At 40.3% G+C, this 11832-nt stretch overlaps 1 protein-coding gene across 1 annotated transcript in view; it reads right to left on the bottom strand.

Moving 5' to 3' along the window:
• The window catches only part of prickle3 (prickle homolog 3), a 20669-nt gene extending 9513 nt beyond the window's left edge, over nucleotides 1-11156 (bottom strand). Inside the window, exons 1-2 of the mRNA XM_035656269.1 lie at nucleotides 10940-11156; nucleotides 4495-4577 (exon numbers count right to left, since the gene is read on the bottom strand). Of these exons, the coding sequence (XP_035512162.1) occupies nucleotides 4495-4577; nucleotides 10940-10981 (125 nt within the window). The 5' untranslated portion in view covers nucleotides 10982-11156. The remainder of the gene's footprint in view (nucleotides 1-4494; nucleotides 4578-10939) is intronic.
• Nucleotides 11157-11832: the final 676 nt, after the last annotated feature.

The following is an 11832-nucleotide window of genomic DNA, read 5'->3' as shown; positions in this document are numbered from 1 at the left end:
GGAGCTGAAATAAACTCAATTTGAACTTTTGGACTCCCAACAACCTTAATTAATTAGCTTTGGCTGAGGGGATTTTAAATCATTTTAATTTGGTTGAACACAGAGATTAAGCTTGTTAACCCCTACGCTGGATCCCAAACTCACCTGAGTGTGACCAGTTATGCATTAGCCTTTTCTACATCTTAAATTACATGACATCTCCATGAAGATACCCTATAGTCCCTATCGTTACACTATAGACAGTCAAGTGTGTACAGGGGAGGTGAGTAAAAACACTAACTGTACTTGACGTCATGTTCTGCACCTTAAATCCCCACAGATGTGTGTACAAAACAACATGAAGCCAGGCTATGAAACACAAGAAGAAACATCTTCTAAACACACACACACAGAAACCCTTCATTCTACCCACATTACCCAACTTAATGACTGTTTGAGTTTCTAGTCCCTCTAATCCTGTTAGTCGGTAAAATATGGTTTCTTCAGTACCTGCTGTAATCATGACAAATTAGTCCAGGTTGGCTTGTTGACGCTGTCCCATCCAGACTTGTGTTCCGCCGAAAACTTTTAGAGTTTGCATCCGATAAGGCGCTGACTACTGCAAGCCTGTCAGCATGTCTGTCAGCGAGAGCAGTGATATTCTACGGCAGCTCCTTTCCATGTGGTAATTTCTCTGTCCGTTCGGCTCTTTTCAATGTCCCCGCCGCCCCCCCGACTCCCACCCTCCTCCGTGCTGACAGCAGGCTCAGACAAAAGGCTTGAACACAACCACACACTGGAGAAAATACAAACAAGAGTTTTCATGGTACACCCATGCTCATGTGATTTTCTTTAAATTTACTTAAAAAGATAAGATAAAGTACACACGCAGCGTACCTTTCTCTTACACCTTTCAATTGAGCCCGACAATGTACTCACGCTGCCTTTGAAGATATGAAACATCAGAGTCCAAGTGACAATCATGAAGAGTGAACTCACTGGGTCTATCCTCTGAACAGACTGCTGCAACTGATTCATAACAGATGGACGATTGTTGCTCTGATGCAGTTATTAATCATAGAAGTGAGTGGAGCAGATTTTGAGCCTATGAGCAATGCTGTGCTGTGCAGTATTTGTCATTTTATTATGCGATCAAGATGGACATGCGTGACAACAAAGTGTATCTGATGAAATATGAAAAAGACAGCGTGACTTTTAAGTCTCAGTGAAGTCACGACACATTTCTGAATTTATACCGGCTCATCTGACTTCAGTCAATCACTCAGGATGAATATCAGTCATGAGACATCTGTTAGAGAAGACCCAGTATTATTCACTTATCTTTCTTTGTTCAATATTTCTGTTTTTTCACCATTGCTTCACGCACACAAAATGATGAAAGTAACAACTGAACGGAGTCAGCAATGAGGCTTAGTTGTGACAGCTGTCATGTAGAGCTGCATCAGAGTGTCGTTCATTAGACAAAATTTTATTCTGCGAGTATCGTTTCAGATTTTTAAACTCTAGTGCCAGCTTCTAAAATGTCTTTTCTTTGTCCTGTAAGATAGTAAACTGGATATCTTTTCATTTTGGCTGTTGGTCGGATAAAAGAAGCAATCTGAACGTGTTTTACTATTCTCTTTCACATTTTAATAAACAAAATGATCAATAATGAAAATAATGGTTAGTTAACTTGCAGCTCTACCATAATGTAGTTTGGTGGCTAATGACAGTCGACAGCTAATGCCTAAAAAGTGAATCTAGATCAACTGTTTGTGGGTTTACAGACATATTATAGGTCAATACACAGTTATAAAACATTCAGGTGGAATCCAGTGTAGCAGCCATAAAATAATCCTCTGCTTTGCTGCTGGTGTGATAATCTATAACTGAGACATACTGCAGTGGGGTATAGTGAAGCCCTCCTTAGATCTGATTTTAAGAAACAGATGGGCCTTGTCCTACATCTCTCTGCCACTAATTAGTGACTGAGTAATTGCCGCATGGCCACCCAGACTAATAGCGATGGCGACTTTGAACACTTTTGAAGCGTGGCGGGGACCTGTGGGTCAAAAGTAACTCAATTCGCTCGCTGCTGGGCAGCGGAAGCGCCATCTGCCCCCCGCCTCAGTTTAAGCTCTGTCTGAGAAAGCTCAGTATGAAGATGGATCACTTCCCTCTCAGCGAGCATCAGCAGCTAAGCCTGTGGTCACTTGGATGATCTTCTCCATCAGGGAAGGTGTGACTTTAAATTGGTTGTTAAGGAAGATGCAATTAGCAACGGACTCTGGGGTTTTAAAAACTGACCCCCATAAATCTCAATCATTGAATCACTTTCATGTTCCTCATTCTCCTGGATCGGCTAAGAGACTTCAAACGTCTAAACAAGACATTTCTCTTTGTAACCTCACCCAAAAAGTCATTTCAGATCTCTCCTCCAGCCAAATGAATAATTGAAAGTCTTCCATAAACCACAACATTATGTTAATGCTGCACAGATTAAACAAACTGTAAACAGATCAATGCGTACAGGGGCTAGACTTACACCGCAGTGTGGCCGGAGGTAGAGAACAGCACACGTGTTTTAGATTACATCCTAACTTCTAAGCTTTTGTCTTGAACTGAATAGAGAGAACAGAACTGAAAAAAAGCTAAAAGATACTATTACAGTCTTTTGGTTACATGCAGTACGCATTCCTGTTCCTTTTGTTTTATTCTCTCCATCACCAAGCCTCAACCATGCAGTGCCCATCTGGGATTGTGAATGAAGCCTTCGTAACCTGAAATAAATCTTTGTCTTTTATTTCATTCATCTAGCTGTGTGTCGAAGTCTGTGATTGTTCTCTACGGCCTGAGAGTCTGGATCCACTAAAGGCGACACAATGCACTTGGAAAAATGAAATGTATAATCTGAATCGTACGGCTTCCTTCCAAGCGACTGACTCTTTGCTTCTTCTATGTGCTTAAAAATACAAAGTAATTAAGAAATAGTAACTTTATACTTATATTTTAACACTTTGTGAAATAATAAATATATAATATATACAAATATAATTGTCACATATGAAAAGGGAAAAGTGAAATTTAGAAAAGGGGGAGACAGTGGGTAAGACAGAGGGAGGGAGGGAGGTATGAAGTGGTCTAGAGGGTTACTATCACAGCAGTAAGGCCTAATCTTATTAGCGTGACTGACAGGATTAGACTAACCAAGAGACCCAACCAGCTGGATATTCACTAAAGAACTAAAGAAGAGAAAGGAAAGGGGGCTCAAATGAAAGCATGCAAGAACCTGCTTAACCGAATAAAATAAATTGTTGTTGAGGAGGTACAGTGGTTAACGACTGCTGAACAAATAAGTGTAAGAGGTATGTAGGCAGACATTTCAAGTGGCTTGTGCTTAAATTTAAAAAGGAGGAATTACAAGACTTGAGAGTTCCTTTGCTGCAGAAAAACAAACTCTCTCAACACTTAAAAACAGAAAAAGGACATGTAACAAAAACACTCTGCTGAGTCGAGCTCGCCTTGTGTCCATAAAAACTAGTTCCAGATGATCCCTCAGATGATCGGCGCAAAAGGAAATGATCTGTTGTATCAAACATCACAGTGCTTTTCACCTTAAAAGCCTCCTGGTGAGCGAATACACCATATGGCCCTGCTTTCAGTACAATTCATGACAGATACTACAGCGACATATGAATAGGTCTTACGTTTAAGTCACTGGAGGTCAGACATACAGCACATGTTGCAGGATAACTATCAGTAATCCTGCTGCTCTGTTTTCACATGAAGATAAAGTCAACTCAAAACTAAATGCAGCTGCTTCTGTTGCAGATGTCAGCGCTTAATGACCGTGAGCCTATAGTCCTGATTCCTTATGACCACGGGGTCTGGAAGGATGATCGGCTCTGTGAATACGATGTGGTGCCCCGGCTGGGTCATGTTTGTTGTCTTTTAATCCATATCTGCACTCATTGTGTACACTAATCACAACTAAGCTGATTTTCTTGTTTTGTCCTTCCTAAGATGTGCAAATACACAAACATTTGACACATCGTATTCATATACATCTACTAATTGCCCTTTTACGTGCCCATAAAGCTGATAATGTTAGTGTCTTTATGTCTATAAATGGTTTGCCTGTAGCTGCAGATTATATCTGACAGTCAGCCAATGTCATGAAACGTCTCAGCTGGCTGCGGGTTAAATAGCCTCATGTTATTAGAAACATTGGTAAAATATATCATAAATTCAAGACAAAGCATCTGTTTTTAAATGAGAATCAGAAGGTCTGAATTAAAAAGCTCTTTCTTAAAATGGTGAGGGTGTCATTAGTTTTAGTTTAACAGTCTTGCTTTTAAATGGAAGTAGCTGGTTATTATCAGAAGTAGCACAAGATCCAACAAGCAGCAGGAAACAGTGTAACTCTACCAAAGGTGAATATAAAGTATGAGACAAACATTTCCTGCTAAGGTTACAGGCAGCGCTGTTAATGTTTAAGAGCCCTACGGTTCATACCTCCAGCCGTGGACACGGAAGCCGGGGCACTGGTCCCCACAGCGCATACACGGCTGCCCTCTGTCTGGGTCCTCTTCCTCCTGCTGAAAACACAACACAAACTCACTTCAGCTCACATCATTTCCCAGTTATACGGTTTTGGGCGCAAGACAGTCAAGTTAAAACAACACAGTTAGCACATACGGTGTTCGCCAGACACTGCCGCAGAAACATCAACATCATACTGAGTGAGTGAGTTGTGTCTCCACTTAAGCCACGAGCAGAATGCACTTAGAGTCAATCGCTTCAGCCTTTAAATCAGCAGCGATTGGGGTGGAGTATGGGCTGTCTATATTTCTCATGTATTACTAAATGACATCAATGTATGACAAATCCTGTGTGCTTGAACTGTCAGCTATATAAACTATTAGAATGACTGCACGCTACCCTAGCAGGCACAAGTATAGATAAGTAGTATCTAACACAGCTTGTGACTGACAGCATGTAAATTCACTCTCACCTCTGTGCTCAAATGTGTTTTAAGGCTTTGACATAACATGATTTTCTTAGAGCTGAACGTAGAGTACGATCATCCCTCCTGGATTCTGGTTTGACCCCAAACACTGCAGCTCCCGATCAGTGTGTACAATCACTAGACTAAATCTTGCAGTGGGTGTTAAACCTGCTACAGGAGCTGCCTGCAGACACAAAAAAAACAGGAAGTGATATCCAGAATTTTACATAGTTAGCCCTGAGGTAAATCTGCTTGAGACCAGTCCTCACACTTAGTATGGGTTTTTTTTTTTTAGGAATGCTATGATGCGTGTTTTGTAAGTGGTGGGATATACACCGCAGAATGATGAGGGGAGTAAAATCTCAAAAATGCTTTTTGGCAAAAGTGCTGAGCAGTGCATCTTACTTAGCCAACAGCAACTGAACAGCTTAGCACTAAACCAGCTACCTCATATCTCACTTATGATTCAATTCCTGCAGCCCAGCGAGTGTGTGTGTGTGTGTGGACTATAGACTGCAGACATAGGCCTCTTTTTAGAGATGAGAGGAAGGAAGCAGACACAGGATGAGAGCTGCACCCTTTCCCTCTCCATGTAGTCACTTTGTCTCCACTTTACTTTTCTCTGATTCCTTAATTTAAGGGCACTGCTTGTGTCTTCTATGATAGAAATTTACTGTTGACAGATAATTTGTCTACACTTTTAGCTCTTTTTTACCCTCTAAAGGGATTCTGGGACTCTATTGTTTCCCTAAGACAAAGCATGTGCCTCACGTGCTCTTCTGTCTGTAAAAAAACAAAAGAGCACGACCCCATACATGCTGCCGGTTTGGCGAGATTCTCAAAACAGACAAAACTTAACTTAAAACTTACTTTCGAACACAAAGACAATGTTTGCTCCTCTCAAACACATAAACAAGTGGCACATACAGATGCATAATGCTGACATGCGCAGACGCTAACACAGTTTAACAAACAAAGCAATAAAATGCAGATATGTGATACAGCAAGCTACCTGTGCATACCTGCTCAGCTGTGTTTTGATCTCTCTTTTTCCAACCACACACACCTCATTGGGTTCAACAGACACTCTAACCACCTAACCATCAGTAAATTCACGTCAAGCCTGTTCCTCCCATGCAGAGTTCCTTATGAGAAAATTCAAGAACTGCAATGCATTACTTTGATTTACACCGAGTTTGCTCAGCTTATCTCACCGATAGCTGAGGGTTGTAGATTATTGTATGGGTTGTAAGTGCTTCACTAATGCAGTGAGAAACCGCAGACTGAATGAACTGGGAGCAGTTAGCAACTTTTGGAATATAAAATCATTTGTTATATGATTTTTTTTAATTAAAAAAAAAAATCATTCAGTTTGAGTAGTTTTGTACATGATTTCAGGGTGGAGATGTTAGTCTATTTACACAGATGACTGTATCCAGTTTCGTAGGAACATGAACTCGTTAGTCCAGAATAGTCCTACATGACAGTGAGCTATAATTTACATGCCATTTTTAAATGCTGCACGGTGTGTCGAGCCACTGGGATCTGTCTTCCTCCATGCGGCCTTATTAATCGCCACTTTGTTCGTCGTTAACAAAGCCAGGTATGAAAGGTGACAAGACGGGCTAAATGAAGCGTACAGGTGATTTCTGGGTGACTGGACCTTTCAGTTGTTATTTCCTCAGGAGGAAGGAGTTCCTGAGCTGTCATTGTGACAGAGCCAGGGAGGCACACACTACAAAATGCTTGTACGTGCAACACTAGTGTACGGCTGCACTCCTAAATATTACATTTATTGAGGTTAAACAGAATGAGAGTAAATAGCTGCAGGATAAAACCACCATTGGAAAGTGAAGCCAACCTGAAGTGATTACTCTTCGAGATACTACAGGGTGGAAACTGACTTTCCATTCACAGAGTGAAGAAATGAAAGGATGCTTTATATTTGAATGTTTTCAATGTCAATGTTTCTCCACTCCAGCGCTGTTCAACCTGCCTTTTGAAGCCTAACATTACTTGTACAGTTCATTTGTCAGTGCTCAACATTTAACAATTCATCCCGACTGGACAATTGAGCGGGATCAGCACGAACATCATGTATGAACAGAAAACAGATGAAGAAATTGTGACTTCAAGAGATACCAAGGCAGCTGATGTCTTACTGCCTCTGAACCTGTCTGGTGGTGCTCTCAGAGAGATTGCCACTGCCACACTTTTGAACTGCTTAAATGGTAAGACATATATAAATGAAAGTTTGCTGTGACTCAGGGTAATCTAGTACATTCAGATTTGCTTTCACAGAGGTCTGAAGAAAATCTTACAACAAAATAAATAAATAAATAAAACTGAGATTGCAAGGCCTCTGGAAATCGAGAGATTATATTTTTAACTCGATCAACTCGTCTGAAACACCTCAGGCTGACGTAATGGACATCTGCCTACATTAGATAATGTAATAGATGATTTGATATAAAAGTGATAAGGAGGGCAACATCATAGTACTGAATTAAGGACTGATAGTAATTAAGAGTTAAGCACTGGTACTACAATCACGATGTAATGAGTAATGACGGATTAGGAATCCTGAGAAAAACCTTAAATTTACTTGAAATAGTTAAATAGCCCCATTATGTGCAGAAGAGAACATCCTGGAGAGTTTTCACAGCATTCAATACAAGTTTGACAAGGTCACACTCCAATTAGGGTAATTAAAAGAATCAAAATAAGTAGGAGATGGGCTTAGCTGTAAACATATCCAAAGATGAATTAAACCTGTCATCTTGGCTTTAATTAACACTGCATGCTATCACAAAATCCAACTAGAGATGGAATAAAAACATCAACATCTTCTGGTCCTCCCAGCTGTTGTTTGTTGAAAACAGAGGTTCATTTGAAACAGGCAGGAACCTTTAATTTACTCCTTAATGACTGTGTTTTGATGAAAACAGAAAGGATAACCTTAAACATTAGCCGTCGCCAGCTTTACATTTCCTTATCGTGATGAAAGTGTCCTATATGTCAAGGCTGCACGGAGACTTGCGGGTTTCATGTGTTTCCTTTCAGTGCTCCACAAAAGATAAAGCGTCAAGTTTGTGGCCCGACAATGAGGTTTTGCCTATTGTGCTGCGAGTGAAGGATGTGATGGGAGTGGTGGTAGGAAGTTTCTTCCAAACTAAGCGTGGGTAAAGTAAATAATACACTCACAAGTTCACATCGGCTCGCATGCTCACACTCCGGCGTCGGACTTTCATATCAGCTTCTTTGTTTTCACTAAGTGGGTATAAAGTTTAATCACATGGCGCTGCCTCGGTTTGCTTGAGCTCTTTTCTTGCTACCAAGTAACCGTGTAACCAGGTAATGGACAAACTGAACGCCTGCCAGCTTTGTTATCTGACATCAGAAGGCAACTGCAACTGGTCAGCCGGCAATGACTTGCAATAACGTAAGAGGATGGATAATTAATACACCTACATTTTCTCATTAGGTGCACACTAAATGCTAAATAGGTGGCACTGTCACTGGCCAGAGGGAAGCTCTTTAAAGAGTTTATTAACGTAAGTAAGAGGAATGAATGAGACAGAAGACAGTGGCTGTCATTTAGCTTTTGCTCCTCTCCTCAGTGTTGTGGTGTAGGAAGGGGGTTAAACATTAACGAAAGGGGTTAGGGGTCAGGGGCCTTCGCTGCCTCGGCATGCTGAGTAGATACACCTCTCCTCATTGGACGGATCAAACAGGCAGCCTGCAGGCCAGCCGTCGCCGGGCCCTCCCCGCTCTGTGGCGAACACTTCTTGTTAATCTTACGGTTTTATGCATCGCTGCCGAGGTCAACTCAAAGCGCAACGTGTAACAACTGAATGCGTTTACCAAAATACACGTTTCTGAGGGTCGGACTGACATTTGATCTGTGGCAGTGCTGTTGTGACTGTAGGACACAATTTAATAGACCCTTTTTCACTGCAAACATTTGGACTTTTTATAGTGGGGAAAACATGGGTGTTACTAATAACATTAACGGTGGCTCTGTTTCATGACAGTGAACCGGCATGCACAATACGAGGACCCTGAAACTGAATTCAGTCATCATCAAATGTATTATTCATATCAAAATGTGTGCTATAAAAAAGCCACAGTCCTACATATTCAGCCTGCCACTATCTAAAAGGCAAAATAGACCAAACTTGATATTCACCCAGAGACAGTAGACAGGTCGGATCACCGGCTATTGACTAACATGAATTCATACAACAGCTTCGAGGGTAAAAAACGAATACAAAAAGAGTGCAGAGTTTTGTTCTGCGACAGTTTGGCTGAATATTAGTTTTCTGTTATCGGATAAGACTGTACATCCGTCTTATAAACCTCAATCACAGTATTTTTGCATTTCATATCGAGCCCAATCTCTGGGCTCAGCCACTGAATCATATACACAGTCTTCTATAATCACATTATGTATAATCTTATTTATAAAGATAAAGCAGGCCTGAATCAAAATGCTGGAAATACTTCTTATAATTGCCTTGTGGCAGAGCAAAGGCTATATGGAGCATTTGTTATTCAATGTTGATGATCTTGACTTGTGATCTTTAGTCTATTAACATTGAATAATAAGTTAAAAATGATAATAGGTGATGCTGACAACATTCTCTAAAATAATAATGTAAGCAAGGGAAGGGTAACACAGTCCCTGAGATAAAAATGACTGTAATGATGGCCAATCACATTAATACACCAAATTATATTACTTAATTGTAGTGTTGCAGTTAGCGAAAGCACGTTTAATCTTTATAAAAAGTCAAATCAGATGATATCTAATGTAATAATATCATAACATAGAAAGTAAATCCATCTGTTCCTTACTCTGATAATCAACAAATGAGTTTAAGTTTGGAAAAACTACAAAACAAGTGTTTAAAATACGCTTGTACACATCGGTGTTGTAACACGATTCAAAAACTCACTTTTCTAGAGCCGATGTAATGGAGTGTTGCATAAAATATTAATGATATACATTAATACTTTAGTGTAGTTACTGTACGTGTCAGGTGTGGAACAGGTGTCCCAAGTGTTTAAATACTGTTAAAGCATTGCACAAAAGATAAATTACATGTAAAACTGCAATTTTATATTAAATACTTACACATTTATATACATTATTCCTAACATACAGTTAAGGTGAGCTCAGAAAACTTATTATAGCCTGGCTCGCTTTTACAGGCTGCTGCACACTGAATGTGAACCGTAACAACAACTCGGGCGGTGTGACTGTGGATGGATTCACAGTCACTGTCTGGATGTAGTCCAAGTGTGCTGCACAGCCAGATGTTTCATGGCCACACAGCTGTTAAAAGTCTGGTCCGAAAACAAGCTTCATTTGTTCTGTATGCTGACCATAAAGGCTGTGTTTTGGGCAAAAGTCCCAAACAAAAAAAAAAAAAAAAAAGAAGGAGAAAAAAAAAGAGAGCATAATTTAACAAAGGATCAATTGTTGTTCTAATGAAAACCTGACAAAGGTAATAAACATGTTCAGGTTACAGCTACCACATCCCTACCTGCACAGGTACAAACCTATGACGTCGTCTGACCCCTCCTGACTGTACCTGGGGCGCCCGAAGTGACTCAAGAAACAAAGAATGTGTCTGCTACACAGTATATAACACATTCATATTATGTACTGTACGTGTAAGGGAAAGAAAAAGAGTAGGACAAAATAAATAAAAGCCAGGTGGAGGTGGGTTTTTTTTCTGTGTTACAAGTTCATTTCAAGTCTGTTCCACTGAAGACAGAGGAAGGACTAAGCGTTCAAAAGTTAACCCGATAAAGTACCACTTGTGTGAAAAGAATACAAGTGTGAAAGTTGACTTAAAGTGTATACTGAGTGGTGGGGAGTCATTAAAAGAAATTAAATGTATGGTCACGGGAAAAAAAAAAAAAATAGAAAAAGGAGAGACTTACCGAGCGGTTGGACCGTCGCTTTTTAGATCCGCGCAGGAACATGTCGGTTAAAAACAAGTTAAAGTTTTGAAATGAAAAACGAGCAGAAGAAACACGGAAGGTCTGAATATAATAAGTCACACAGTCTGTGTTAAACTACATGATGTTGCCCTCAGACTGCCACACACACTCCTCCTTCCGCCTGCCCTGAAACAACTACCCCCGGCGGCTCAACTCACAAGCTACTCCATGTGAAGAAAATGCGACTTCCGCCTGAGCTTTCAAAGTAAAACACACATTGACGCCTGTGTTTGACATTTCTTGAGCAGAGACAAAAAAAAAGTAACACATTAAGAACTACTGGTTTATTAAATAAGCATAGCATTATTTTATTGGTTGAGAAATGTACTGATAAAGTGTTTTAATTAAAACTCCTAACGCCGCAGCTTTTATCTTGAAGTTGCTGGCGCCATCCTGACAGCACTGAGTTAACTTGACTAAGCTCCAACTTTACCTCTCCCGTCCACAGACCTGAACACAGGCAGCAACTGTCCCAAAGTTTGGCCTGTGCTTCACCCAGACTACAAGCACATTACATACAAACCCCTTCTCTCTCTCTCTCTCTCAACTCTGTTTTAGAAATCCCTCCTATTCTTTTCATACCATATTTAGCCTTTATTTATCCATCTGCAGAGTCTCCTTAGGAGGAGTCTGTTTATCTTAATAAATATTGCAAAATAAATATTATGAGGATGAAACAGGAGTGTCATGCAGTGTTTGGATGATTGGATTGGTTTGGATTGGATGTTATTATCACAACCGGGCTGCTACAGGAGCAGCAACACAGGGAATTAGTTTGATAACAGTCAGTTTGACCCCAAACAAAGGATTATCATTCCACTGTAGGTCTTTAA

Source organism: Morone saxatilis, unplaced genomic scaffold, assembly GCF_004916995.1.
Source record: "Morone saxatilis isolate NCDOM2014 unplaced genomic scaffold, NCSU_SB_2.0 Contig15, whole genome shotgun sequence".
NCBI lineage: Eukaryota > Metazoa > Chordata > Actinopteri > Moronidae > Morone > Morone saxatilis.
This window is presented reverse-complemented; position numbering and strand designations above follow the sequence as displayed.